We start from the raw sequence: 25,940 nt of genomic DNA, 5'->3' as shown, positions 1-25,940 counted from the left end.
GCAGGAGGAATGGCTGGAGATGACCACAGAGGAAGCTGCTCTCAAGGTCATCAGAGAGCAGCTCCAGTGCAGAGAACAGGTCCAAATGTTCCCCATCTGGGCTGGGACCAAGATTGTCCTGTCCCTTCTCAGCATCCCCACCCCCTGCCTGAGGGTCTTGTCCCTGATGATCCACCATCCCTAAGGGGGCCCTTTTCCATCCCTGATGTGGGACCCCCAAGAAGGGAATGTTTGTCCCACAACAGCCGAGATCTCCTCCCCGCACAAGCACTGTCCCAGTTCCCAATCCTGGTTGTGTAGGAGTTGTGGGGTATTTGGAGAATAGGCGGCTCCCCACAATCCCCCATTGAGGCCTGAGCCCTGGAGCTGGTGTGGGTGGGGCAGGAAGGTCCCTAGCTAACAGGTTCTCTCTCACTATCCCCCACTCCCGGTGGATACAGGATGAGGGGCAGCAGCTCAGGTTCCTGCGGGCCATCTACCCCGCGTGTCTTGCTGCACAGGACAAAGGGCAGGACACGCTGGAGCCGCACTGCTGCAAGGTGGCTGTGGTGGAGAGGATTTTGGTGAGTGAGACACGTCATCCGGCAGCTGGAGGGAGGAGAGAGACATGGGATTGGCAGGGGTATCGCCGGGTTAATGGGTGGGGGCTGGTTGGTGTTGGAGGTTGGCAGCAGAGGACAGGGATTGCTGAGGCTGAAGGCTGGGGAGAAGAGAAGGGAGAAGTTGTGAGATTGGGCAGTGGGGGAATTGTGGGGCTGGAGGGCAGCTGTGACTGGGGGACAAGGAATCCCATGGTCCCAGCTCGGTAGTGGGTTGGTGCTGAATGGGGGCAGGTTTGACAGGGAGGAGGAAAGAAGGGGATTGGGACTGAGCTGGGCAGGAATCCTGGAAGGGGGACAAGTCTGATGGGCAGGAAGAAATGGGCGGAGCAGGAGGTAGTGGGGGATCCTGCTGGCCATGTGGGGTACTGGCTGTGTAATCTCCTCACTGAGAGGTGTCAGTAGGGCCCGAATCTCTCATGCTCCTTTGTCTCCTTCGCGTCTCACAGGAGCTCATTGAGGAGCTTCCGAAAGACTCTCCACCCAGCGCCATCCTCGCCGGCCTGGCTGCTGTGGGCAACCTCAGGTACCGAGACAGCCCCCTCTTCCCACCCCCCCAGCTCCCGCTGGCTCCCCTAACCCCAGTGCTGCTCAGGCTCAAGGCTGGGAGTCACTGTCCCTCCCACTCCCAGGTCGGTCACCTCCCAGGAGTGGCTCCTCTGGCAGAGCTGGTGGGGCGGGAAGGTTCACTCTCTCCTGGCTGGGTTTGTCTTTTCACTCCACTAACATTCCAGGGGCCTTGGGGAGGGGCTCACTCGCGGGCTCAGATACAGGAGAGGCAGCAGGCTCCAGGGAACAGACGCTATTCCTGTCCTGCCACTGTCTGTCTGTGACGCCTTGGCCTTGTCATTCCCTAGCTCAGTGCCTCACTTTCCATTCTCGTCAGCCTGTGCCTATATCCCTGTGGTTTCGTGTCCGTGTTGGTGACAGTCCCACCCCATACTGCGCAGTCTAATACCAGCTCCTCTCTCTTGCCAGCACCATGAAACCAGCCCTTCAGCCTGACCTAGAGCCCCGCCTCTTGAAAGCTGCCCTTGGCTTGGTCTTCACCCTGGGCACAGAGATGGACACCATCAACACCCAGGTACATCCTCCTCCTCTTCCAGAATGGTCCTTGTCCCTGCTCCCTTGAGTCGCTGGAGCTCCAGATTTAGGGTGGGGTAAGCAGAGATGGAACAAGCTGCAGGCTTGGATCCTTCCCTCCAGAGGATTACCCCCTTCTTTCTTTCTTTCTTTCTTTCTTTCTTTCTTTTTCTTACATATGCCGTGTTTTGCCCAGCAACCCAGCTTCCATCCATAGCAACTTGGCTGTTTCCTACTCTTCTGCCTACAAGGCCTTGTGCAGAGACCTGCTAAGCTCATGGATCAGAGATCCAGGTGGCATCAATCCTTGCTAACTGCCTGCAGTGGGATGTGAATGAGAGAGGCCAGGACATGTGTTTGGGAGTCTCACCAGTGCTTCCCAGAGACCCCTCTTCCCATCCTGTGGCAGGTGTTGGCCCAGTTTCCCTAACTCTGACCCATGCTTTGCAGGCTCTGCACAAAGTCATACCAGAGCTCCTGGATGCCGTGCTGGGGAACCTGCTGGCAGAGTCCCCAGATGCAGACAGGCTCCACTTCATCGTGGAGGTGAGTCCCATAAGGAGGGGTAGGAACTACTTTTATCTTAACTCTTTGGGGGGCTGGTAAGGAGAGACTGGCAGATCCATTTCCTATTCTCTCTTCCTAACTGGGTCCCCAGTGCGGCGTCCTTGGCTGGGGAGGTCAGAGCAATGCAGGGTCAGGTCCTGCTTTCTGGAGGGATAGAGGAAGGAGCTGGGACTTCAAGCCAGAGCTCTGCCTGGTTCTGTTGAGAACTAACCAGAGGGCCCCTGGTTGTCTTGGGGAGCGAGAGTCTGAAACCCCCCCTTCTCCCACCCCCCCAACACACACACCCCATGAGATTCCAGAGATGGTTCTCAGAGAAGAGGCACACGCTTCTTCCTAGAGAAACAGGAGGACCCCAGGGAATCAGCCCTTCTCTCTGACATGCTCTGAAATTTCTGGGGGGATTGTGCTCTCAGTGACTCCTTACATCCCACCAAGGATTTTAGTGGCAGGGAAGGGAGAGGATTCAGTCTCCTTTCTGGTGAACTGTTCAGGAATCAGGAGTTCTGGGAGGATGGGAACAGCCCCGATACCGAACCATGTCCCAATCTAGACAGACCCTGACAATTTGTGACCTGCAGGATACAAGCTGCGTTCTGGGGGAAAGAATCCCTTTCTAAAGCTCTGTGATCAATGACTCAGCTATTCTCCCTGCGCATAATGTCTCTGTCCCCTGGGGCTGGGGCAGGGGTTGGGGCTCATTTGCAAAGCACCACCTGCCCATTGATCCTGACCTGCCTCCTTTCCCCACAGCATGTCAACCTCTGGATTATGTCCAGGGTGCCCCAGGAAAGAGTCAGGGCCATTAAGAGCAGCACGGCCCTGCTGAGATATGCAGTCACCCTCCCCGAGTTTGATGTAAGTGACCTTTGACCCCAGCTTCCTGACTCCAGGCGTAGGGGGGCTGGCTCCAACGGGCTGTAGGATCTGCTGCTGCAGGGGCTGTGGGTTCGGAGTGTTCCTCTTGGGGAGGCAGAGTCAGAGCAGGGAATGACATAGGCTTGAGTTTAGGCTGTTAAGGGTTAAGAAGCTCAGGTAACCTGGCTGACATCTGACCCAAAGGACCAAGAAGGGGGCAGGATACTTTTGAATCTTGGTAGGGGCAAATCTTTTGTTTGTGCTCTTTGTTTTGGGGGTTGTTCGCTCTTGGGAATTAGAGGGACCAGACATCAATCCATGCTCTCCAATTCTTTCTGAACCAGTCTCTCATATTTCAAACTTGTAAGTAACAGCCAGGCAAGGCGTGTTAGGTTTATCTTTGTTTTCTCAACTTGTGAATGTTCCTTTTTGCTAAGAGGATTTAGCTCTGTTTACTGTAACTTTGAACCTAAGGCTAGAGGGGGTTCCTCTGGGCTCCTTGAATCTGATTATCCTGTAAAGTTATTTTCCATCCTGATTTTACAGAGATGATTTTTCCCTTTCTTTCTTTAAGGAAAATCCTTCTTTTTAAGAACCTGATTGATTTTTCCTTGTTTTAAGATCCAAAGGGGTTGAATCTGCATTCACCAGGAATTAGTGGGGGGAAAGGAGGGGGAATGGTTAATTTCTCCTTGTTTGAAGATCCAAGGGTTTGGATCAGTGTTCACCAGGAAATTGGTGGAGAACTCTCTCAAGGCTACTCAGGGAAGGGTTCTAGTGTTTGGGAGGGAGATATTCTAGCGGGGAGGTCGACAGAGTTTCCCAAATTACTCTTAAATGCTTTGGGTGGTGGCAGAAAAACCAGATCTAAGCCGGTAATTCAGCTTAGAGGTTCTCATGCAGGTCCCCACATCTGTACCCTAGAGTTCAGAGTGGGGAAGGAACCTTGAGAGGGAGCATGCTCCAGCCCCTGCTTGGCATCCCAAAGCATCTCCTGGCTCCCTTGGCAGCAGAGCAAATGAAGGGTCTGTCTCAGGCTCCTCTCCCCCAGCATCTCCTGCAGAGGGGCTAAGGGGAAGGAGCCTTCTGGCCCAGAGGGGACAGGGAGCTGACAGGAAAATGCTGATGGAGTCTCCTCTCCTCTCCTTCCATTAGATCACAGCAGAGTTCCCTAGGCTGGGTCACCACGTGGCCCAGCTGGCTCTCTTTGTGAGTGACCCAGACCAGGACATCAGCCGACAGGCCAGGGAGGGGACTTATCGGCTGTACCAGCTGCTGCTCGAACAGAGGGGTAAGGAATCCACTGGGACACGGAACCCAAGACGGGACAGAGAGTGACCACAGGTGGATAATGAGACCCCAGACAATTTCTCTCAGCCTGACCCCAGCTGGAGAACAAGTCTCTCTCTGCCTCTGTTCTTCTCCACTCCGTTGGGCAGCCACCAATGGGATTGGAAGGACACAGAAACTGCAACCAGAATGATCAAAGTGTCTCTCTCTCTCTCTCTCTTCCAGGGCTGACAATACACGAGGCAGAAGATCTGTGGTGCTGCGACTGGCACCAGGACAGCAGGCTCCTGGGCTATAAAAACACCGCCAGGGTGGGGGAGGTAAGGACACTGTGGCAGGGTAGGACACAGCTCTGGGAGTGGGGCTGGCTGGGGTCCCTGCAGTGGATGCCTCCTGGAGACAGGAGAAGAGCCCATTCCTTATCTCCAGCTCAGAGTTCCTCATCCAGCAGCCAGTGGGACAGGCTGGTGCTAAAGGTCCCACACTGGAACCTCGCTAGCTGCAGTGATTTGAGTTTCTTACATGGAGCCGTTGCTACGTGGCGTAAGGAGAATCCCCGGGTGGGTGAGTTAATAGAGGATTATGGCTCTGGGTGTCTCTCTGCTCCTTGTCCCCCTGGCTGATCCCCAAGTGTCTGAGAGGAGACCACTGGGTCAGTCAGTCATTATTGCTTGGTCAGACCCTTGTTTAATTCCCTGCACCCTGTAGAAGCAGAGAAAGGAGGCGGGATTTGCCCAATTCTATTGCCAGTCAGGAAGTAGAATGCCCCAACCTGGGAACTGGGTAGTGGATACAGTGAGCTCCAGAGCCAATATGCACCACATGCGCCCTCCTCGTGTCTCCAGACCCGGCCAGGGAACGGCAGAGTATCTGGATCTCAGCCACTGTGCCAAAGAAGCACATTGTCACTGACCCAACTTGCGACTACTTGCTGCACATGTAGAAAATCAAAGACCCCGCCCCCTCCCCCGTCTCACAACTGTGCTGAGACCATCCAAACCTTGGAACACACCATAACCCAGTGCCCCCAGATTGGAGTCAAAGGTGAAATGGGTGATTTCCACAACATCACTGAGGAGGCCTTGGAATGGCTCCTGGATCTACAAGTGCATCTACACAATGCTGCTCTATAGACGCCATGTGAGAGAGGCTGTGTGAGCTTGTCCTGCCTCCCACAAGCTGAATTGCTGCAGCAGAAAAAAAGTTTCCTAGGAGTGTCTGTGATGGGGACTGGGACATGAGTCTCCTTATCCTGCTCAGGTTATAGATTGGATTCCCTTTGGCAGATACCAAGGTGCTGCCGAGGCCATACCCAGCTATTAGAGAAATCACTAATTTGGGAGAAACAGACCTTTGGTCTGTCAGCTCCAACCTCCCTCCCAATCCCGTCACGCACACTCCTCTAGCCACTGAGGTGTAGAAGATCTCTCTGTTGGAAGCAATACAGGGTCCCATATAATCTCTGTGCGCTGCACAGCAGAGTGGGCCTTGCTCACCCACATTAGAGATCTATTTCCAGCCCATCATGGCCCCTGCGATCAATTGCCCTCCAGAAAGAGCCACTGGAGGCTTTGGTCCCTAAGCATCTGCCACCTTTTCATAAAGGGGCTTCCCTGAGCCATGGGACCCTGAAAGCCTCCTGGGGAATGAACCACCTTGGCTACAGCAGCTCTCTTACCCTCCCTTTGGGGTACCAGATGCTGAGGCCATTCTATCTCCAGGGCTTGGAGGCTGGCTCTGGGCTACCTGCTGCAGCCTCATGTCCTGTTGGTTTTAGGTCTTTGGAAAATTCTTCTCTGCGGGGCAGAGAGAACACTTCCTTAAGACAGCAGTGGCAGCGATCCACCACCCCCTGCTGTGTATTTGCCAGGCTGGGCTTCTCCTCACATACGCCATCCTGGGGGAAGCCGAGCAACTGCTGGGGTACAAGGTAAGCAGCTGCATTTGACTCAGGATATTGGGGCGGGGCCCAGGCCTCATTCCCATCCGATCACCATTTGCTGGCCAGGGAGCAGGGAGCCTAGTGGGGACTTCTGAACTTCATGGACTTGTGTTCTTACGATGTGATGTTCTGCTCTCACTCCTGGGAAGGGCAGGAGACTCCTCTGAGTGCCCTCTGTGAACCTTTCCTGCCCCACAGAGCTGCACACATTTCCCTATGGCCTAGTGTCCATGTCACCCGAGCCACCGCCTAGAGTTGCTCCCATCACTGGCAGCCTGGGAGGCCAAGGACTGATGGGTGATGGCGACTGGCCAGGTAGTTCTGAGTGTGGGGGAAGCTTGTCCTGCTGCTGGCAGGGCTGCACTCACTCCAGAGAGAATGGGAGGATTCAGTCAGCAGGGGCTGCTGACCTGCCCCGTTCACAGGGCTGCCATCCTGTGGCATCAGCATTTGTCACTGGGGTGACTTGGGGTAAGGTCTCAACCTCCCCGCATGCCACTTCACTGCTGTCAGAATCCCTCCTGCCCTACCCGGGCGGGGATGGAGGTGGGGGTGGAGGAGAGGGTTCTACCAACTTGAGCGGTGTCCCCAGGTGGGTTGGAGGTGGAACAGCTGTCAGGGGCGCTGAGGGGGAGGTGGCAGGAGCTAACCGTACAAGGAGGGGGGCTGGCACTGGAGGTCACTAGAGAGGACAAGAAGCCTCCATCCTGAGGATCAGGAGGGTGAATCCACCACTCAGACATGAGCAGCTGCTGGGTGGAAATGGTGCTGGTTCCAGGGTCCCTTAATCCTCCCTGATTCCTGGGCAGTGTCTCAGTCTCTGACATGTTCTCCTTCCCCTGCAGGGGGAGGATGTCACCGCCAAGCTGATGGGTCAGCTCCGCAGCATCCGGCATTTGCACCAGGTGCCTGAGGTGCTGCAAGGGCTGAGCCTCTTCTGATGCCCTTCAGGGTTCCCCTCCCACGTTCAGCAACTCCCGCTCCCTGCTGCAGGTATTGCTCTGTCTCACTGTAAATGGGGGGCTAGTGGAAGGGGAAATGGAGGCCCCTGTCACTGACAGAAGTCTCTCCCCTCTCTGTGGACCAGGGTCCTTCCCTCTCACCCCAAACTTCCTTCATCTGGGGTATGAGCTCTTCCCTTCACTCCCATACCCCTCCCCTCTTTCCTTGCTCTGACCCCCATCCCATTCCCCGTGCTCCCAGGCAGAGATCTCCCTGCCCCGTATGGCGCGGAAGGACCTTTGTGCCAGAGCTACAGACTGTCTGCCCAAGTGAAGCTCAGGAAGCTCCACATTTGAGGATGGGAGGATGGGACAGAGGCTCAGGGCCTGCTTCACCTCTTGCCCTTTATTCCTCCTTTGGCCCTTCTATGGGCTCTCAGAGGGTGACATGAATAGGGTCAAAGGGCTCCCTTTACATAGGTCTCCCAGCTCCTAGACAGCTACTCCAGAGTTCACTTTCTTCAGCCAGTAAAACTATTACTGAAATGGAGAAATAGCCCCCGTATCTAAAGGTGATCTGATCTTTATGGGATGTCTAATGGCCCAGCATTGTAGGTCCCCATTCTCTTGCTGCTGCTCATTGGTATATGAAGATTGGCACTAGGACAGGGAGTGCAGCAGAACATCACACTCATGGCCATATGTTTTCCCTGACAAAGGCTTGGTGTCTGACAGAGACTCTGGCTTCCCCAAACTTGTTGTTTTCCCTACAGATGACAGTAATTTTTTTCACTGCAGGAGGAAGGGGCATTCAAGGCATTTCCAGTGCCTACAGGAGCTCACGTGGGCAGTAATACCAGCCATCCTGTGGCATGTGACTGGAACCCTCTCCCCACATCCTGCACTTGATCACTGGAAATATACCACAAGTGCAGTTCAAGTCTGACAAGTGACTATATGGGCTAGTCTACACGACACAGGCTCTGCCCATGCAGCCATGCCCGCAGAGCATATGTCAACAGGAGGAATTTTTTGGCCCCTGTAGAAAGGCCACCTCCCCAAATGACGCTAGCTAAGCCAGCAGAGAGCTCGTCTGTGGGCACAGCTGTGTCTACACCGGGGTTCTGCCAGCAGAGCCTGTGGGTTGTGTGTGTCTTCACATCCCTCACCAACACAGCTGTGCTGACAAAACTGTAGTGTAGAGCTGGCCGAGAACAACAGCCCCTTCTTCTCCAGCAGAGCAGCTCCTCTTTTTCACAAGGCTTTTACTCCTGTTTGCTACCTCAGGTGAGGAACACACCTGTGTTCCCTAGTGAAGACAAGGGCACTGAGACCAGATATTCCAGTATGCACAGCTCAGCCTCGAGCCAGGACAGCAGGCTGTACTGCACATTGGGACTTGTGGGGTCCAGAGGCAGCACTTCCATATTCAGAGAGCAGGCTCCTCTGTTCTGTTCCATGGGATGCTGATAAGATGAGACCCCTCATGTCAGGAGCCTGGACCCTCCTCTGAGCTCTTGAGGTGTCCCTAAGGAATCACTTTTTGACCCTTTTGAACACAGGAAAAATTACCATAAAAACAGGCCAACCCAAGGACCCAGCCCCAGCCCTCATTTCTCACTTACCCCAGCGAGAGGAACTTCTCCAGGCCAGCGGTGCCCCGTGTCCTCAGCTCCTCCTGCTCCTGTGTGTGCAGGATCACCAAGAACACTAACTACTGCACTAGCCCTGGGAGATGCCTCTAAGCAGCCCACCTTTACCTGGCTCTCGGAGATATTGATGTGGGGCCTGTGGACATCCACAGGCCTGGGCTCAGTTGTGTGAAGCAGCCGAGAGAGCTGATCCACGATGCCCAGACCCCGTATGAGGTTTTCGCGCTGCAGAAGAGCCTTGATTCTCTCTACTTCCTCATCTTCCACTATCTCCTGGGGCCGCATGGAGTCAAACACCATCTGCTGCACCTTAGGACAGAAATACACCTCGAATTACAGCATGGTCTGGGGGGCTGGGCCACAGATTAACAGAGGGAGGAGAGCGACTGCGGCCACAAACTATGCTGGGGTCAGGAACAGGGCCTGGGCCACAAGTTCCAGTGTGGAGCAGGAAGAAGACTCTGGCCACAGACTCCAGGCAGGGGTAAGGGGGTGGGGGGGCCATAGACTTCCATGGGCTGGCTGTTCCCAGCACAGGTCAGCAGCAGTACAAACTCCATGAAGACGAGCTCTGTCCTTGGCTGGGGTGGGAGATGTCAGTGCCCCCAGCTCTCCTTCTGGTGCCAGGTGGCTCCATCTGACCCGCCCCATGGAGCTGCATGCTGGTTGGAGCAGTGGTACCTTCCTGTCGCAGGTCCTGGCGCTGTTGTAGGTGAGGCGAGTGGGAGGAGCCTTGGCCTTGCTGCGGATGCGGGATTTCTCCCCAGCGGACTTTTCCTGCAGGTTCTCCTTTCGCTCCTTTTTCTTCTTCCCAGTAGTAACCTCTCGTTGCTCTTGCTTCAAGCGAATTTCCTCCAGCTGCTGCCTGGCACGAACCAACAATCTTGGTCACTGATGCTCAGTGTGAGATCTTGTGCCAAGCTGTGCTGACCCCAATGGAGGGGACATACAGCACAGCCAAAGGTTGCTATCAGGAGCAGGATCCGGGATGACAAATGTGCTGGGAAATGGCCCCGGGCTTTCAAAAGCTGTTACCATCCCCATAAGGAAATGCCCTTTGCACCAGGTTGTGCCACCTAGATAGGGTAGAGACGGGGCCTACTCAGATGCAGCAGGACGCATGCTATAAACCACTTCCAGAATCCATAAACAATGGACTCTGGCATGTCTCCCTCTCAGATCCAGAGGCAGGGCAGAGAGGTTATGTGGAGGACACAGTGCCTTCCCCATCCCCTGGCAATGGAGCCAGGGCTCCTCTCCTAGGCACTCCCCCACCCATAGCCCATGCTTTAGGCAGCAGCAGGTGTTCCCAGCAGAGAGACCAGCGGTGAACACTCTCTGCCCCATGGCATCCAATGAGGAGGGCTTTTCCACAGGAGCAATGTACCTGGCACACTCCTCTCTTGCCTTGGAAGCCACCGTCTCCTGGAAGAGGGAGCCACTGTGCTTGAAGAATGGCTCATACTTGTCTGTCTCGTGCGTGGGGTAAATGCGCCGGTACCCTCCCAGGTGCGTGTTCTCATACTTCTCCGCTTGGGCCAGCCAGGCCGCCTGGCTGCTCTCTAACTTCTCACGTCTGCCATCAGAAAATAAAGATGAAAGCAGGAGGAGCCATGGAGACACATCCCTGGAGACTGTTGTACAGGCAGCAGGCTGAGACAAGTTCCAGACGCTGCCCTGTCCAAGAGTCTAGCTGGCTTTTCTCCCCTTCCCTTCCCCTCCCGATCTGGGAACCCCGGCGTGCATTCACTGCACCAAGCCAATGCATCTCCCACTCGGGGTCGGTATCTCCTCCAGCTGGGCAGTACAGGCAAAGCAGGGAGGCTCAGAGCTCCTCTCACTGTCCCCACCCTTCTCAGCCAAGAGTACCAGTTCACAAGAGCTCAGGTGTCTCAGCTGGGCCTGCCACCTTTCATCCAGCTCTGAGCACTCCAGCCTGGGAGAGGGGGCAGCCCAGCCCCATGCAATGGGGTTGGAGCAGTTTTTATAGTGGAGGGGCTGAAAGCCCTTGAACATAACTGTAACCCCTGGATATGATGGAAAACACTTCAATCCAGGGGTGCAGCAGCTCCCCCAGCACCCTAGTTTGAGCACCTCTGGACCCAGGGGCAGCAGAGCACACCACAGGTCCAAGCTTTAGTTACCTAATGTAATTAATTGAAACTGGTGTGTGGGAGGGAGCTCCTGCCCACCCTGCCTCAATAGGCGGCCAATCCAAACTGGCCTCAACAGTTGTGCATTGGCTTTAGACGTGAGTAGACACGTCTGCACGAGTGGGCAAGGAGGCAATGCTGCTTTGTGGAGAAGTAGGATTGTCAACCCTCCAGGATTGGCTGGGAGTCTCCCGGAATCGGCATCAATCTCGCAGAGACTATTGAAAGCAATCTGGGAGATTTTAATAGGATATTTTAAGAAAATGACATTACATCATGTTGGGGTGGGGAGGAATATCTCCCTAAATAGCTTCAGTCAGAGTTGGCAACCCTATGGAGAAGTTGGAGTCTCAAAGCATTTGTGGGAAAAAGGCCACGTGTCACCAGGTAGGGTGCTCCAGGATGGCCAGGGAGGGCCTTGTGACCAAAGCAGATGCAACTGAATGGGAGAGGTAGGACTCAGCCCCGTCCCAGGCTGCTTACAGAGTCCCAGGAATCAGACACGTCCCAGAGGCTGGGAGCCTCAATCATGGATCTCCCGTAGAATGATGAAAGTCTGGGCCCACTCCCCTTGTTACAGGTGACAATGTTCTCGACAGTGCCACAACCTCAGAGGGATTTCAAATGGCCACAAAGCAGCCTTTGGCCTCTCATGCTTGTTCCTCTGTTCTCTTCTCCCCAAAGGCCTGCAGCACTCCTCCTTGGGGGAAGCAGTACCTGGCTTCACGAGGTGGCTGGTGGGCCTGGAAGAGTCGCTCCTTCACCCGTCGCTTGTCCTCTTCCAGCACCTTCCTCTTGTCACAGGCTCGCAGGTTTATCAGCTTGATGGTGTCACAGAGCAAAGCGTCCTTCACCTCTCGGTCCAAGCGCGAGTCCGTGGTGAAACTGGGCGAGTGATTCACCTGCCAAGACAAGTGGCACATGTGCAGCTCTACAAATCTGCTGCAGGCAGCCAGATTGCAGCCTCAGACCCTTCTTTCCTCTCAGGCAGCCCCTTGTCCTACAGTTGCACTCTTTCCTACCATGGGAACAGCAGTAAGCATTGTGCTGCTGCGTGGGGTTGCTGCTGGCTGTTGCTGCTTTCCTGGCACAAACTGCCATCTAAAGATCAGCCACTGGCCTCTCACTGACCACCAAGGACACTGAGGAGGGCACATGCAGGTCTGACTGGTGCTGCGAGAGCCACGCAGCCCTGTGACTCAGGGAAGTCCCCGTTATTACCCCAGGAACTTGGGCGACATTTCCTTGTGCACTGGAGATTACTTGGCTATTTGCCTCCAGAGCTCCTCATTGAACGGAGAGCTGCAGAGATTGCAGGTGGCAGCATCAATCAAACTAAAACTGTCTGCAACTTGCCCCAGGTGTTAGTTCTACTTCTCTCCTTGGGCGACAAAAGCCCCCAACCATCTGCTGTGCAGAGGGGGAGAGTTCCAGGCCACCGGAGGGGTTTTCACTCACCTCCAGCAGCCAGGGTTTCAGCTTTCTGTCTAGCAGGATGTCAAAGCCCAGAATCTCAAAGCAGGCACAGCCAGTGATGTGGTTGGGGAAGCAGGTGCGGTAGTTGTGCTTCAGAACAGGGTGGGCTGAGATAAGGGTCTTTATAATGATGTCCTCAATGTCTTCCCAGAGTTCTGTTGTGTTGCAGCTGTTGTCCATCATCCAGGCATTCAAGGTAGACAGTTTCCTGTTTGGGGAACAAGGTGGTGATCAGACCTGTCCAAGTCAAAGTGCTTCTGCAGCAGTAGCAAGCAATGTCACCACACTGGCTCCATGGGTCAGAAAGGCATGGGGAACTCAGGGGACTGAGCCCTGGTGCTGTTTCTTACAAAGCCAGACAGCCCCAGAGGCACTCCAGATACAGGAGCCCCTGAGGGGGCAGTTCTGTGCTCAGAATTAACAAGCAAAGAGACAGTTGGCCTAGGAGCCCAAGACACTGACGCAGGTGACCTCCACCTGTGACCTTAAAAGAGAACGTTGACACGGGGTGAGCCTCTACAGCACGCAGCCCCAGTGAAGGAAGCATGCCAGCCCCATCAATAGGGCCTCCCAGCAGGAGGTGAATGAGGGGATCTGGTGGCATAGGCAGGATGGTACCTCTTACTGCCCATCATGTCGTCTCGGATGAAGTTTTCATTATGTTTGTTGATAGCATAGTTGGTTAGGTGCATGCAGATATCATCCTGAGAGAGGGACAGCAAGAGACCTTCACACTCAATCTCCAAGTGCCAGTGAGAGACAAAAGGCCCCAGATGCCCAGCAATGCTTAGCCTTCTATCCAGCAACTGCTGTTCACCTCTACCCCAGCACCACCACCTCCTCCCCTCCCCAAGGCCATTCCTTCACCCCAGGCCTAAATTCTTCGCCCCTTCACTCTGAGATGCCTGATTTCAGGTCAGCATCAAAACCACACAAACCTATGAACAGGTGGTATGGGCCCGCTGTGGCTGAAATCTGCTCGGTGCAGCAGCAGCCAGCTGGTCCTGGACGCATCTCTCAGATTGTCCACCCCAGCACAAATTAGAGCTGCATGGAGACTGGTGTCATCTAAGCCGCTGGCAATGGCTTCTGAGGAACCATCTGCCAAAATCAGTACTTGGTCCTGCTAGTGAAGGCCGGGGGCTGGAATCAATGACCCTTCAGGGTCCCTTCCAGTTCTAGGAGACAGGTATATCTCCATTTATTATTTCTCCCTTTCCCTTCCCATCTCCCCATTCTCCATTTGGCCTCCTGCCATCTCTGGATGCTGCCAGGGGAATAATCACCCTGCTCCCTGTTCTGCCCCTGAAGCCTGGGCAAAGCAGGGAGCAGAGCAGACCGGAGGGAATGGGGGCTGTGCACCGGGGGGATCCTGGAGCTCCTGAAATAACCATCCTGACATGGAGCAAAAGGAATGGGGGAAAGGCAGAACAGAGCAGGAAGCAGAGGAGAGAGAAGAAGAGAACGAGGCCCTGACTTCCCAGTGTCTGCGTGCCCTTAGGACAAGTGTGTGTTAATCCTATTGACGCTACGCCAGTTGCTTGGAAACGTCCCTTCTTTACCAGGTTGCTGCTGCTGGGCTCGATGTACCTCATGGTGGCAAACCGGGCCAGCCCTTCCTCATAGACAAAAATCTTCAGGGGGTCACAGGATGTGACCAGGACGTAGATTCGCAGGTCAAATTTGAAGCCATCAATAAGGAAGGGCTGTGAGAGAAAAGGGAGGAGTGCCCGTGAGATACAATAGCATTGCTAACTGCATGGCTCAGGCTCTGCATTCCCAGCTGGGAAGAAGTGCTGAGGGCAGACTGAGGATGGCCCTGCTGGGAGGTGGCAACCTCAATGCTGCTGGCTGAGCTTTCACAGTGGCAGGCTGGCAGGAGTGGGGCACAGGACACCGGAAGGACATGGGAGGCCAGCTCACACCTTTTTTCCAGGACAGTGGGAGCCCTGTTACCTTGGATATGTACTGCTGGCAGATCAGGTGCTCCCCGTGTTTAATCTCCTTTGGGTTGCGGGTTATGAAGATGCCCCTCCCCTGGCAGCCACTGTCTGGCTTGCAGATGTACGTCCTGTTTTTCCTCATGCGCCCGTAGGCCTGGAAATCTCCATAGCTATGTAATGAAGAAGCAGTGACTGTTAGAGCTGCAGGACTCATGGCTGTTTGGAGCACTGCATGCTGGGCCATGCAGGGCTCAGCACTGGTGGGGCAGCCAGAAGAGCAGTCCTGCACCACACTGGGCTACTCCTGAAGAACATTATTTATCACTGTCTCATCACAGCCTGGGGGAGAAAGCCTTTACGGCTCTCAGCACCGCCTCCGCCACAGAGAAAGGGTAACAGAACAGCAGCTGCTGCCTAGTCAGGACCCAGCAAGGTTTTAGCTCTACTACTGTGGAGGGAGCAGGGGGAAAGTAACCAACCCTGGCCACAAAGGAGAATGAAACAATAAACTACAACTGCAGCTTTCCTGCGGGCTCTCCTGAAAACACATTTGCCAAACTGGACAGAGATGGATGTGACAGGAGGCCGGAGGCCCAGGCCAGGGTGTTCTGACCTGGGGCATAGCCAGGACAGGGATGGACGAGAGAGGAGGCCGGAGGCCCAGGCCAGGGTGCTTTGACCTGGGGCATAGCCAGGACAGGGATGGACATGAGAGGAGGCCGGAGGCCCAGGCCAGGGTGCTCTGACCTGGGGCATAGCCAGGACAGGGATGGACGAGAGAGGAGGCCGGAGGCCCAGGCCAGGGTGCTTTGACCTGGGGCATAGCCAGGACAGGGATGGACATAAGAGGAGGCCGGAGGCCCAGGCCAGGGTGCTCTGACCTGGGGCATAGCCAGGACAGGGATGGACATGAGAGGAGGCCAGAGATGGCCTAATCTCCAACAGTGCTGCACACTGATTGGTTCCAATGCCAGCTGCTGGGCACTTCAATTTTGAAAGTCAGGCCACTTATTTAGATGCCTAAATATGAAGCTAGGAGTGTGCTTCAGGCCCCAGTTTGAACGCCCTGTCCACAGGTTATTGATCCCTCTGCCTGTGAACTGATGCCTCACCACATACTGCTGTGATCCCTTCTAGCCCTCTTCTGGATTGTGTGCTGAAAGCCTCCCGCCCCTGCAAAGGACAAAGCCAAGGGTGCTTGTGTGCTGGGAGGCAGCCAGCTGAGACCATGGCACCACGGCAGACACATGGCTAGCAATGAGCCTTGCGCTCCACCCAGGAGCGGCCAGGTCCTGCACACCACCCTGAAGGATCCCTCCAGCTGACCAAGGAGGGGTGCTCATGGACTGTCAGGGGAAATCCCACAGAATCACAGAAGTCAGAAACAAAAACGACCTTTTAGGATCATCCCTCTGCACACTGAGGGCCAGGGCAGGATTCCTTTGCAGTCTATTTCCTGAGGCTTAGTCCAATTCAGATTTAAATCCCTCTAGGGATGGGGCTCCTACCCCTTCCGTGAGGAGAACGATTCCACAACCTAATACAGTGTGATTACAATCCGAGATCTGGGACTCTTTAAATATAGAGCCCCATCGTCTTACATTCCAAGGAAGGCTACTGAGGCCCAGAGTCAGCAGCGGATCCTCCAGAAAGCACCTTCCCCACGGAAGCTAAGTCCAGTGGTTCCCACTACTCTGACCTCCCTTCCCTGCAGACAGCATCCATCTGTCCTGCTGCTGCTGGCTGGCAGTGCTGGTCACTCACTCAGCAGGCAGGCACCAGGTGCGGGGGAAGATGCTGTACTCTTTGGGGAAGAGTTTGAGCATGCGGTTGAGGTTGCGGGCCAGCAGGTCCTTCCGGCAGATCTCTGTCATCCCCGGGAAATGGTTGATTTTCTGAAACAATGTGTAGCAGAAAGGAGAAGTCGGCAAAAGGAGCAGAAGTGATAACCCTCCAGAGCCAATGTGAGTCAGTTCAGGGAAGAACAGGACAGGAAGACAGCTGCTCTGCTAGGTGTGCTTGCTCTGAGCCCCATCAGTGGGAGGTGAGTTCACTCTTCTCTCAAACCTGTGGCTTCCCCTCTCCAAGAACAGCATGATTCACGGAGAGGAGCAGCTGATGAACAAGAACCATGTGCTGAACAAGGACTCAGCAACAGAGAGGATGGCAGCTCTCCAGCTGTCCTTCAACCTGTGGCTGATGGCTCCACCTCAGGGGTACTAATGGGGTAAAGGCTCAGAGTGCTGCAGGGATCCTGCTCTCCCTGGTACAGACATTGACAGGCTGTGGGGATTGTCCCATAGGTAACAGAAGAGTAGCACCGATGCTGACCTTGGATACTCTACTTCACGGCACCGCATGACATCCAACCAACTCCTCCCTTCCTCGTCCTTGCCTGAGCAACTCCCACTCGCGGCCTGTCCATGGAGGGGTCTTTACCTGAAACCTCTTCATTTCCATGACGCGCTCCAGAGAGACCGAGCAGTCAGTCCAGTACACCGTCCACTCCTCATCCTCCCCCACTTCTTTTAGACCACAGTGTCGGGCAGCACGCCTCACTGTAGCAAAGCAAGCACATGGCAAGAGGCATCTCCAAGTGGGATCGGGAGATGGGCCCCAAGCGTTCACACATCTCTCAGCTGAAGTAGATGGGAAGAGACAGGCAAAGGAAAGAACACCCCAGGACTTCCACCTACACCTCCAAAGGGGAGAAAGACCCGGTGGGATCCTGGGGAAAGCAGCAGGAACATACACCTCCCTTAGCTGAACTGTCCACTGGATCTCACTCCTGGACTAATGAAATACGTCAACCCTGGAAGCGCATTTGTCTGGCGGTCCCAGGAAAGGGGCAGGGGCCTGACCCCAGCTCTTTGGAGATACCCAGTTCACCTCAGCTTCTTAGAAGGTGCCCATCATCATAGTATCTGGCAGCTCCCGGGGGGAGGTATCCAGTGTCCATCATTCCATCTAGAAACTCTGTGGTCTCTCCACAGCAGATGAGACTGTAACTTTCAGTATAGCAATTGTGCTCCATAATATGGAACTTGTGTATAATTGGCATTAACCAATACCTGCCAATAGCCACCTGGACAGAGATGCTGTCATATGTATTCTAATATCGCTCCCTCCCACAGAGAGGAGTAAGGTGAGAATCCTAAACCACCTGCCCAAAGTTCATTCCTGGAGGCATTGGCAGGAGGGGAGGGGTCTCCTGCACAGATCCAGCCCAGGCAAGTAATATATGCAAATCACTGCCATCCCAGGCTGCTCAGTGTCCTACTGTAAGTGAAAGGAGTGCATAGTTTTCAGTGCACGAGTGTCAACACTGCAAACACCTGCCTCACAACTGGCAGTACCTGAGCCCCTGTTGCCAATCTTGATAGAGAATGTGCTATGGAGACTAAACTCCCTTCTCATCCCTAGAGGGGTGAGGCTCTCCAGACCAGGGGTGAGTGAGACGCACTGGCAGGGGCAGTGTGGGTGGGAAGCTCCCAGTGCTGTGACCAGAGCTGCACCCACTAAGTGCAGAGAGAGCTTCAGCCCAAAGTCTGGGCAAGCTGGCCCAGGGCAAAAGTCACCTCCAAAACAGCAATCAATCCATTAAAGCCATTGCACAGCCCAAACCCAGTGCTAACAGCCTTCTCCAGCCAGGTGTGGGGGCTCCACAGCACTTGCCACAGTGAGATATGGTCTGAACAGGAGTCCTGGCTTGCCTTCAACTCACCGCTCTCATACTTGCAGTTGGTCAGGTTGATAGACAGCAGCCTGGAATGGAGAGAGAGGAGAAAGCAGTGGCTCAGCGCAGACATGCCCTGGTTACCAGAGTGGGCAGGCTGCAGGGAGCTATTCCTAGCCAGCTTTACTGAAGGGCCCTGTCATAAACAGATAAGAAAAGTTAATAGAACAGAAGTGCTTCATATCTCTTTGCCTGGAAAGGGTTAACAAGAACAGTGAGCCTGGCTGTCACCTGACCGGAGGGCCAATCAGAGGACAGGATACTTTCAAATCTTGAGGGAGGGAAGTTTTTGCGTGTGCTGTTAGTGTTTGGTTGTTGTTCACTCTGGGGGCTCAGAGGGACCAGACATGCAACCAGGTTTCTCTTCAATCTCTCCAATACAGGCTCTTATAAGGTCAGACTAGTGAGTACTAGGTAGATAAGGCGAGTTAGGCTTATGGTTGTTTTCTTTATTTGCAAATGTGTATTTGGCTGGAAGAAGTTCAAATTTGTATTTTGCTGAAAGGATTTTAATTTGTACTTGTATACTTAGGCTGGGAGGGTGTTCCCAGCGTCTATAGCTGAAAGACCCAGTACATATTCCATCTTCAATTTACAAGATCATTTTTACTGTTTTTCTTTCTTTAATTAAAAGCTTTTCTTGTTTAAGAACCTAATTGTTTTTTTTAATTCTGGTGAGATCCCAGGGGACTGGGTCTGGATTCACCAGGGAATTGGTGGGGAGAAAGGAGGGAAGAGGGAGAGAGAGGCTGATTTCTCTCTGTGCCAGGATTACTTTCTCTCAGGAAGAATCTGGGAGGGGAAGAGAGAAGGAGGGGGGAAGGCGCATTTTCCTCTCTGTTTCAGGATTCAAGGGGTTTGAATCACAGTGATCTTCCAGGGTAACCCAGGGAGGGGAAGCCTGGGAGGGGCAACAGTGAGGGAAAGGGTTTACTTTCCTTGTGTTGAGATCCAGAGGATCTGGGTCTTGGAGGTCCCCAGGCAAGGTTTTTTGGGGGACCAGAGTGTACCGGGCACTGGATTTCCTGGTTGGTGGCAACGCTACAGGTTCTAAGCTGGTAACTGAGCTTAGAGGAATTCATGCTGGTACTCCATCTTTTGGACGCTAAGGTTCAGAGTGGGGAATTGTACCATGACAGGCCCCATCCCTTGTCCTCCTAGGCTGGGCAGCCCCTGTGCTGCCATTAGATGGCAGCTCCCAGGCCAGCTAGGATGATAGAACTAAAGAAACATTTTGCAGATTTTGTTTTGTGAATTCTAGATCCCAGAGACATGATGTCATCACAGCCCAAACTTCCCTACTATGTGCATTTGGTTTCCCATACACAGCGACTTGTGCAACCATGGTGACTGAACAATGTCTATCTGCACAGGAGCACTCAACAAACCTGCTCTGGTCCCAGCACAGGGCGGACAGGCCTGGAGCAAGGAATGGAAGGTGGATTCCCATTTGGAATTTCTCATTAGGGGAATCTGAGTGACTCGAGATTCCTTCTCTGATTTTGAACATCCTCCAAATACCCTAATAAGTTCCAGGCCCCAAAATTCAGAGCTGCCCATTATTCATTCTACTTTTGTCTGACCTTTTTTGAAGGGTGTTTGATGGTAAGTGGCTGAGACCTGGCACACATGTTCTCCCTGGCCACTACTCACCAAATGCTTGTTTTTCATATGAATAAACAAGCTAACTGAACATTTCTGACAAGGGATAATATCTGTTTCTCCCTTTGCATTTGAGGACAGAAGTTCTAGAATAAATTAGGTAAAAATTGTTCCCTGATGCCCCAGTGGTAATGCCCAAACTTTGCCCACTTCAGACTCAGATTTTCAGAACTGCTTGTGCAAAAACACATCGGCATAATTCATGCGTACCAATTGTCAGTCAAGCAGGTAACTGGTTAGTTGTTCATACACTTCTGTGTGCACCATTTTTGCAATCTGGCCTTTGATGTGCATAAAATAGAGCAGATTGCAACTGCCCTCATCTTCAGCATAGAGGTGGCAGCCAGAGCCTTGACAGGTCACAACATGCATGCAATGGTCCATCCAGAGCTGACTGGATGCAGATCCATCACACAGGCTTCCCAAAGAAGGAAACAACAATTCCCATCAACCCCCTCCCACTGCACTTCCCTTTCCCCTAGGCAGGTCCTGAACCAGGATGTTGCCAGGTTCTGTTTTGGGAATGGGAGCTGCACAGCAGCAGGAGAGAAGCCCCAGACTCTGTGGACAGAGACGTGTGTGGAACAGTCAGACTGCCAGATGATACACCTGTGTGCAGGTCTGTATGGTACTCATGGAGGAACAGCAGCTGGGCAGGAACCCAGGGCACTGGAGCCCCAGTAAGAGCCACTAACTGAGCTTGACTTGGAACCCTGCAAACACCTATTTGACTGGAACAGAGACTGGACTCTAGGGGGCACCCCACAGGCATTAAGTTGGAGTCATGAATCAGCATTCATGATGCACTCCCCGTCAGTACCCAGCCCAAGCCAGGGAAGCTAATGATCCAATCAGTGGCCCAAACTGATGATGAGTGCTGGTCATGGGCCACCTGAGACATGTTGTGCATATGCTAAGAAGAAGATAGAAATGTGGGGTTGGAGCCAACCTCAAACAGTCATCTAGTCCAACCCCTTGTGCTGAGGCAGGACCAAGTAAACTTAGACCAGCCCTGACAGGTGTTTGTCCAACCTGCTCTTCAAAGCCTCCAGTGATGGAGATTCTACAACCTCCCTTGGAAGCCTGATCTGGAGCTTAACTACCCTTATAGTTAGAAAGTTTTTCCTAATATCTACCATAAATCTCCCTGGCTGCAGATTAAGCCCATTATTTCTTGTCCTATCTCCAGTGAACATGGAGAACAATTGATCATCATCCTCTTTATAACAGCTCTTAACATAATTGAAGCCTGTGATCAGATCCCCCCCCCCCCACACACACACACTCTCTCTCTCTCCTTTTCTCAGGACTAAACATACATTGTTTAACCTTTCCCCATAGGTCAGTTTTTCTAAACCTTTTATCACTTTTGTTGCTCTCCTGTGGAGTCATTCCAACTTGTCCACTTCTTTCTTAATGTTTGGGGCCCAGAACTGGACACAGTGCTCCAGCTGAGGCCTCAACAGTGCTGAGCAGAGAAAGTGAACTAACATAAACTAACTGCTGCACACAATTACCTCGTGTGTCTTACTGTCATACTGATGAGTCTTGACGCCTGACTGGACAGCCCCAGGGCCCAAACAAGACCCGCTACCAGACACTTTGCATTCTAATGGCCCAAGTCTCTATAGATAGCGTATCTGCAAACTTTCCTGCCAGCCCTAGAAACATACCCTTTCACATTAGCCATGTCGGACCACCAGGGCTAGTGCCTACAAGGCCCAGATGCTGAAGTATCTACAGTGTTTGCCTCTGAGCTGTGGTACATCTGGCACCCGACTGGAAGCCTAGGGGTGTGGGGCACTGGGCAGCCACAGTAATGACACCTGAAAAGGTAACATTCTCAGCATGTCACATTCCAGCCTGAGATAAGGGGCCTTTGAGTGCCCCTGAAACAGTCAATCAAAACGCAATGGGCAGCTGGCCACACAGCCTCTGATGGCTCCTCTTTGGGTTCAGTGGGACAGTGAGGTCTGGTAGGCCTAGACGACAGCCTGAGGAACACAAGAAAGTAGAAGGCAGAGGAGGTCGATCAGGAAACTCACCTGTGTTTTCTCTTTTTCTTTCTTGGAGTGGTCTCTGCTTCATAGTCTTCTGCCATTTGTTCTTCCAGATCGATCAGTGAGACCGTCGCCAGATCACTTTTCCCACCTGAACTGTGTTTACTCTTGTGCCCTAGGCATGTGTCCTCTGTCTCAAAAGCTCCCTCCTGAAGTGTGCCATCCTGCCGCATATCTTTACTTCCTCCACCCAGTCTCTTAATGTGTTCATTTGCAAACTCTTCTTCCTCCTCCTCCTCTTCCTCAGTATCATTCTCTGATTCGCTGCTGTCATTGGAGTTCATCTTCATTCTGTTAGCTGCTCTTACAAGTTGCATATGAAGGAACTAGTCAGTATGTCATGTGCAAGACAACCTGAACTACAGCTTGTACCAGCGCCAGCTAACATCAGAGTGTCCCAACCCCAGCCAAGGCCCAGGCATAGGCAAGTCCTTTCTCTTTTACCTGTCTGCCCTTTTCTCCTGGCCTACCCTGGCAATGACCCAGGGAGTCAGCCTTGTCTCTCTCTGCCCTGGTTCCCCAGCAAGCCTTCCACCCACAGCAGCTGTTCTTTTTCCCTTTCCTTTTGCTCTATGCCAGGTAACAGAGGTCACACTGAAGATCAGATTAGACTCTTTCAGGAGCTCTACCTGGGGCTATTTCTAGGGAAGACTCACCTGTGTGATTAATCTAACAAGCAGCCCCAGGAGACCTTTCTAGCTCCACAACAGAGCTCCTGTACCTCCAAAATACCTAAGAGGCTTGACGCTTGACTGTGTTGTCCCTCTCTTTAGAAACTACTGCATGTAGGCAGCGTATAGGGCAAAGGGTGACCCTTTATACCAGGGTTTCTCAAACAGGGGTCGCCACTTCTGTAGGGAAAGCCCCTGGTGGGCCAGGCCAGTGAGTTTACCTGCCCCATCTGCAGGTCCGGCCGATCACGGCTCCCACTGGCCATGGATCACTGCTCCAGGCCAATGGGAGCTGCAGGAAGCAGCATGGGCTGAGGGATGTACAGGCTGCTGCTTCCAGCAGCTCCCATTGGCCCGGAGTAGCGAACTGCGGCCAGTGGGAGCTGCAATTGGCCGGAGCCACGGACGGGGCAGGTAAACATGCCGGCCGGGCCCACCAGGGGCTTTCTCTACACAAGCGGTGACCCATTTGAGAAACCCTGCTTAATACCGTGTCACTAATTATTTTTATACACCGTTAAATTGCCACACACAAACTGACAGGCTTAGAGTCATGTCGTCTAACGTTTGGCCCCCATTGCCCTCCCAGTTAACAGTTTTTGGCACAATAGCTTTCCAGTGCAAACATCTGCGCCAGTCACCGTCCATTCTTCTACAGCTTCCATGGCTCCACACTCGCACTCACTCCCTTGGATGAGGGATGTGTCTACCCACAGCCACCTGATCTTTACTTTCCCCTTTTTCAGGAAGTTTCCTAAGATCCCAAGAATACCGCTGAATGCTTAGCCAGATGCACTGTCGGATGGGAATGTGTTATGGTCAGTGAGCTGCTGCTTGGACAAGCCACACATGCAAGTCCCAGCCCCACCCTCCATTCAAGTCCAAGGTAATTGGAATGATTTATGTGGAAATAAACGACCTTTATAATGACCAGCAATGCCTATGAGGCCAGTCTGGCATGGTGTGATATGGGGCTCTGAGTTCAGGTTATGCTTACACATAAGCATCTTTAACATATCTGGGAGTGTAGTGGTGCACACAAGCCAGCTTACTGCACTGTTCACTGGCAGAAGGTCAGTGGGGATTTAGGACAAGGCTGACTGCTTGCAGCTCCTTATACTTAGAATGCCACCATGTGCTGGCTGACAGGCAGCAATGTCAGTCACGGGCAAGGAAAATCTGCCATTACATTAGCCTGGGCATGCACAAAGGAAACAGTGTAACAGAGGGTTATGAGGCCTATGCTGTCACTTGAACACGGTTCGTAGGTACGACAGCAATGGGCACCCTGGAAATATAACAGAAAGACAGACTGGCTTCCCTCTGCAGCACCCTGGGACTATGTAGGTACTTTCTCTGTGATGGGCCAGCAGCCAGTCCTAATGCACCCCAGGCCTCGCTTGTCATACGGAAGGTAACTGCACAGCCCAGTGTGCTTCCTAGAACTATATGACGGAGCCACTGGAGGGCGCCCCAGCCTCCCAGGTGAGGCAGAAGGGTGTGCCAGGTGTATGGGTAAGGCCTAACATCAGTGACCAGCAGCACCACAGGAGACTGACTGCTAGGACAGCCCAGGAGTGTGGCTCCAGCTGGGCAGTGGGCCACGGAAGCAGGGCCAGGTCCCCTCATCAAGGCCCATCACCACTCCTACTCCTCCCTGAGATGATCCACCGCACCCAGAAGGGAGATCTAACTCCTGCAATGCCCTGCCCCCCATCCCCTGCTCCCCCAGGATGGGCTCCTCCCCCCAGGGGGCCCTGCCCCTTCCCCTGCTCCCCCAAGGATAGAGTCATCCCACCCCAGGGAGGGGCCCTGCCCCACCCCCTGCTCCACCCGGATGGGATCCTGCCCCCCCCCCGGGCAGCCCTGCCCCACCCTCTGCTCCCCCAGGATGCGATCCTGCCCCCCAGGGGGCCCTGCCCCACCCTCTGCTCTCCGAGGATGCGATCCTGCCCCCCCGGGGGGCCCTGCCCCACCCTCTGCTCCCCCAGGATGGGACCCTGCCCCCCAGGGGGGCCCTGCCCCACCCTCTGCTCCACCAGGATGGGATCCTGCCCCCCCAGGGGGCCCTGCCCCACCCTCTGCTCCCCCAGGATGGGATCCTGCCCCCCAGGGGGGCCCTGCCCCACCAGGATGGGAACCTGCCCCCCCAGGGGGGCCCTGCCCCACCCTCTGCTCCCCCAGGATGGGACCCTGCCCCCCCAGGGGGGCCCTGCCCCACCCTCTGCTCTCCCAGGATGGGATCCTGCTCCCCAGGGGGCCCTGCCCCACCCTCTGCTCCCCCAGGATGCGATCCTGCCCCCCCAGGGGGCCCTGCCCCACCCTCTGCTCCACCAGGATGCGATCCTGCCCCCCCAGGGGGCCCTGCCCCACCCCCTGCTCCACCAGGATGGGACCCTGCCCCCCCAGGGGGCCCTGCCCCACCCCTGCTCCACCAGGATGGGATCCTGCCCCCCAGGGGGCCCTGCCCCACCCTCTGCTCCCCCAGGATGGGATCCTGCCCCCCAGGGGGCCCTGCCCCACCCTCTGCTCCCCCAGGATGGGACCCTGCCCCCCCAGGGGGCCCTGCCCCACCCTCTGCTCCCCCAGGATGGGATCCTGCCCCCCCAGGGGGCCCTGCCCCACCCTCTGCTCCCCCAGGATGGGATCCTGCCCCCCCAGGGGGCCCTGCCCAAGGGGAGCTGCTCCGCCCCTGCTCTCTCCTCCCTCCGTCCCCCAAGGGTGGGACCTGCCCAAGGCGTCGTCCCTGTTCGGCCCTGCCCGGTTTCCAGGCCGCATCCGGGCGGGGCGAGGGCCCCCTGGGGCAACCGCGCCTCCTCCGGCTCCCACAGGCCCTGACGCTGTCTCCATGGCGACGAAAGACCCCGCCCCTATTGGGTAACCAGCACTGGGGGCGGGGTCAGAACACAGCCCGCCACCCCACGCTACAGAGAGGGAGCCGCCGGTCACGTGATCGATTGGCTGGCCTGGCTCCGATAGGCTCCAGGGGAAGGTGAACTGGCCTTTGATTGGCTGAGGTAAGGGGGCAACGCTTAAGGGCGGAAATAACAGCTCCCAGCATGCCTTGCAGCAAGGAATGGTCTGTTTTCAGAAGGGAGACTGGTGACTAGTGAGGCCCCCCAAGGATCTGTCCTGGGACCAGCGCTGTGCAGCACACCCAGCAATAACCTGGGCAAGGGGGTAAACAGTGAGGTGGCAACGTTTGCAGGCGACACAAAATCACTCAGGCTAGTTAAGCCCAATGCCGATTATCGCACAAAACTGGGTGAGGAGCAAGAAAACGGCAGATGAAATGCAATGGTGATAAATG

The 25,940-nt window shown here is 54.5% G+C and overlaps 2 protein-coding genes across 4 annotated transcripts in view; one reads left to right on the top strand and one right to left on the bottom strand.

Annotated features, from left to right (window-relative positions):
* The first annotated feature begins 1,268 nt into the window (after positions 1 to 1,268).
* The window catches only part of LOC127030321 (maestro heat-like repeat family member 5), a 38,634-nt gene continuing 13,962 nt past the window's right edge, over positions 1,269 to 25,940 (top strand). Inside the window, exons 1-2 of one of the 2 annotated variants that reach the window (XR_007768349.1) lie at positions 1,269 to 1,683; positions 2,133 to 2,618. Coding sequence is in view for 1 of the 2 variants with exons in the window: in XM_050916599.1 (XP_050772556.1) it covers positions 1,582 to 1,683 (102 nt within the window). In the remaining variant the exon portion in view is untranslated. Of the gene's footprint in view, positions 1,684 to 2,132; positions 2,619 to 25,940 lie in introns of those variants that run through there. The other variant, XM_050916599.1, reaches the window with a different exon arrangement.
* Positions 7,754 to 25,446, bottom strand: LOC127030288 (tubulin polyglutamylase TTLL13-like). 2 transcript variants are annotated; one of them, XM_050916520.1, is made up of 13 exons: positions 25,391 to 25,446; positions 21,945 to 22,257; positions 18,226 to 18,266; positions 16,941 to 17,059; positions 16,266 to 16,396; positions 14,515 to 14,671; positions 14,121 to 14,264; positions 13,177 to 13,262; positions 12,541 to 12,766; positions 11,800 to 11,984; positions 10,317 to 10,505; positions 9,611 to 9,794; positions 7,754 to 9,238 (listed from the first exon to the last, which is right to left on the bottom strand). In XM_050916520.1, exons 2-13 carry the CDS (start codon positions 22,247 to 22,249, stop codon positions 8,888 to 8,890), a joined length of 2,118 nt encoding a protein of 705 aa, XP_050772477.1. In that variant the 5' UTR covers positions 22,250 to 22,257; positions 25,391 to 25,446; the 3' UTR covers positions 7,754 to 8,887. The 2 variants fall into 2 exon arrangements, with proteins under 2 accessions (XP_050772477.1, XP_050772478.1); XM_050916521.1 differs by lacking the exon at positions 25,391 to 25,446 and adding an exon at positions 25,359 to 25,378.

Source organism: Gopherus flavomarginatus, chromosome 10, assembly GCF_025201925.1.
Source record: "Gopherus flavomarginatus isolate rGopFla2 chromosome 10, rGopFla2.mat.asm, whole genome shotgun sequence".
In the NCBI taxonomy this organism is placed as follows: domain Eukaryota; kingdom Metazoa; phylum Chordata; order Testudines; family Testudinidae; genus Gopherus; species Gopherus flavomarginatus.
This window is presented reverse-complemented; position numbering and strand designations above follow the sequence as displayed.

Coding starts and splice junctions, on each gene's coding strand:
- LOC127030288 (XM_050916520.1), bottom strand. CDS start 22,249: ATGAAGATGAACTCCAATGACAGCAGCGAATCAGAGAATGATACTGAG. Junction 12,767..13,176: donor GACATGATGGGCAGTAAGAG/GTACCATCCTGC, acceptor TTCCCCAAACAG/GAAACTGTCTACCTTGAATG. Junction 11,985..12,540: donor TGAAACCCTGGCTGCTGGAG/GTGAGTGAAAAC, acceptor TTGTCTTGGCAG/GTGAATCACTCGCCCAGTTT.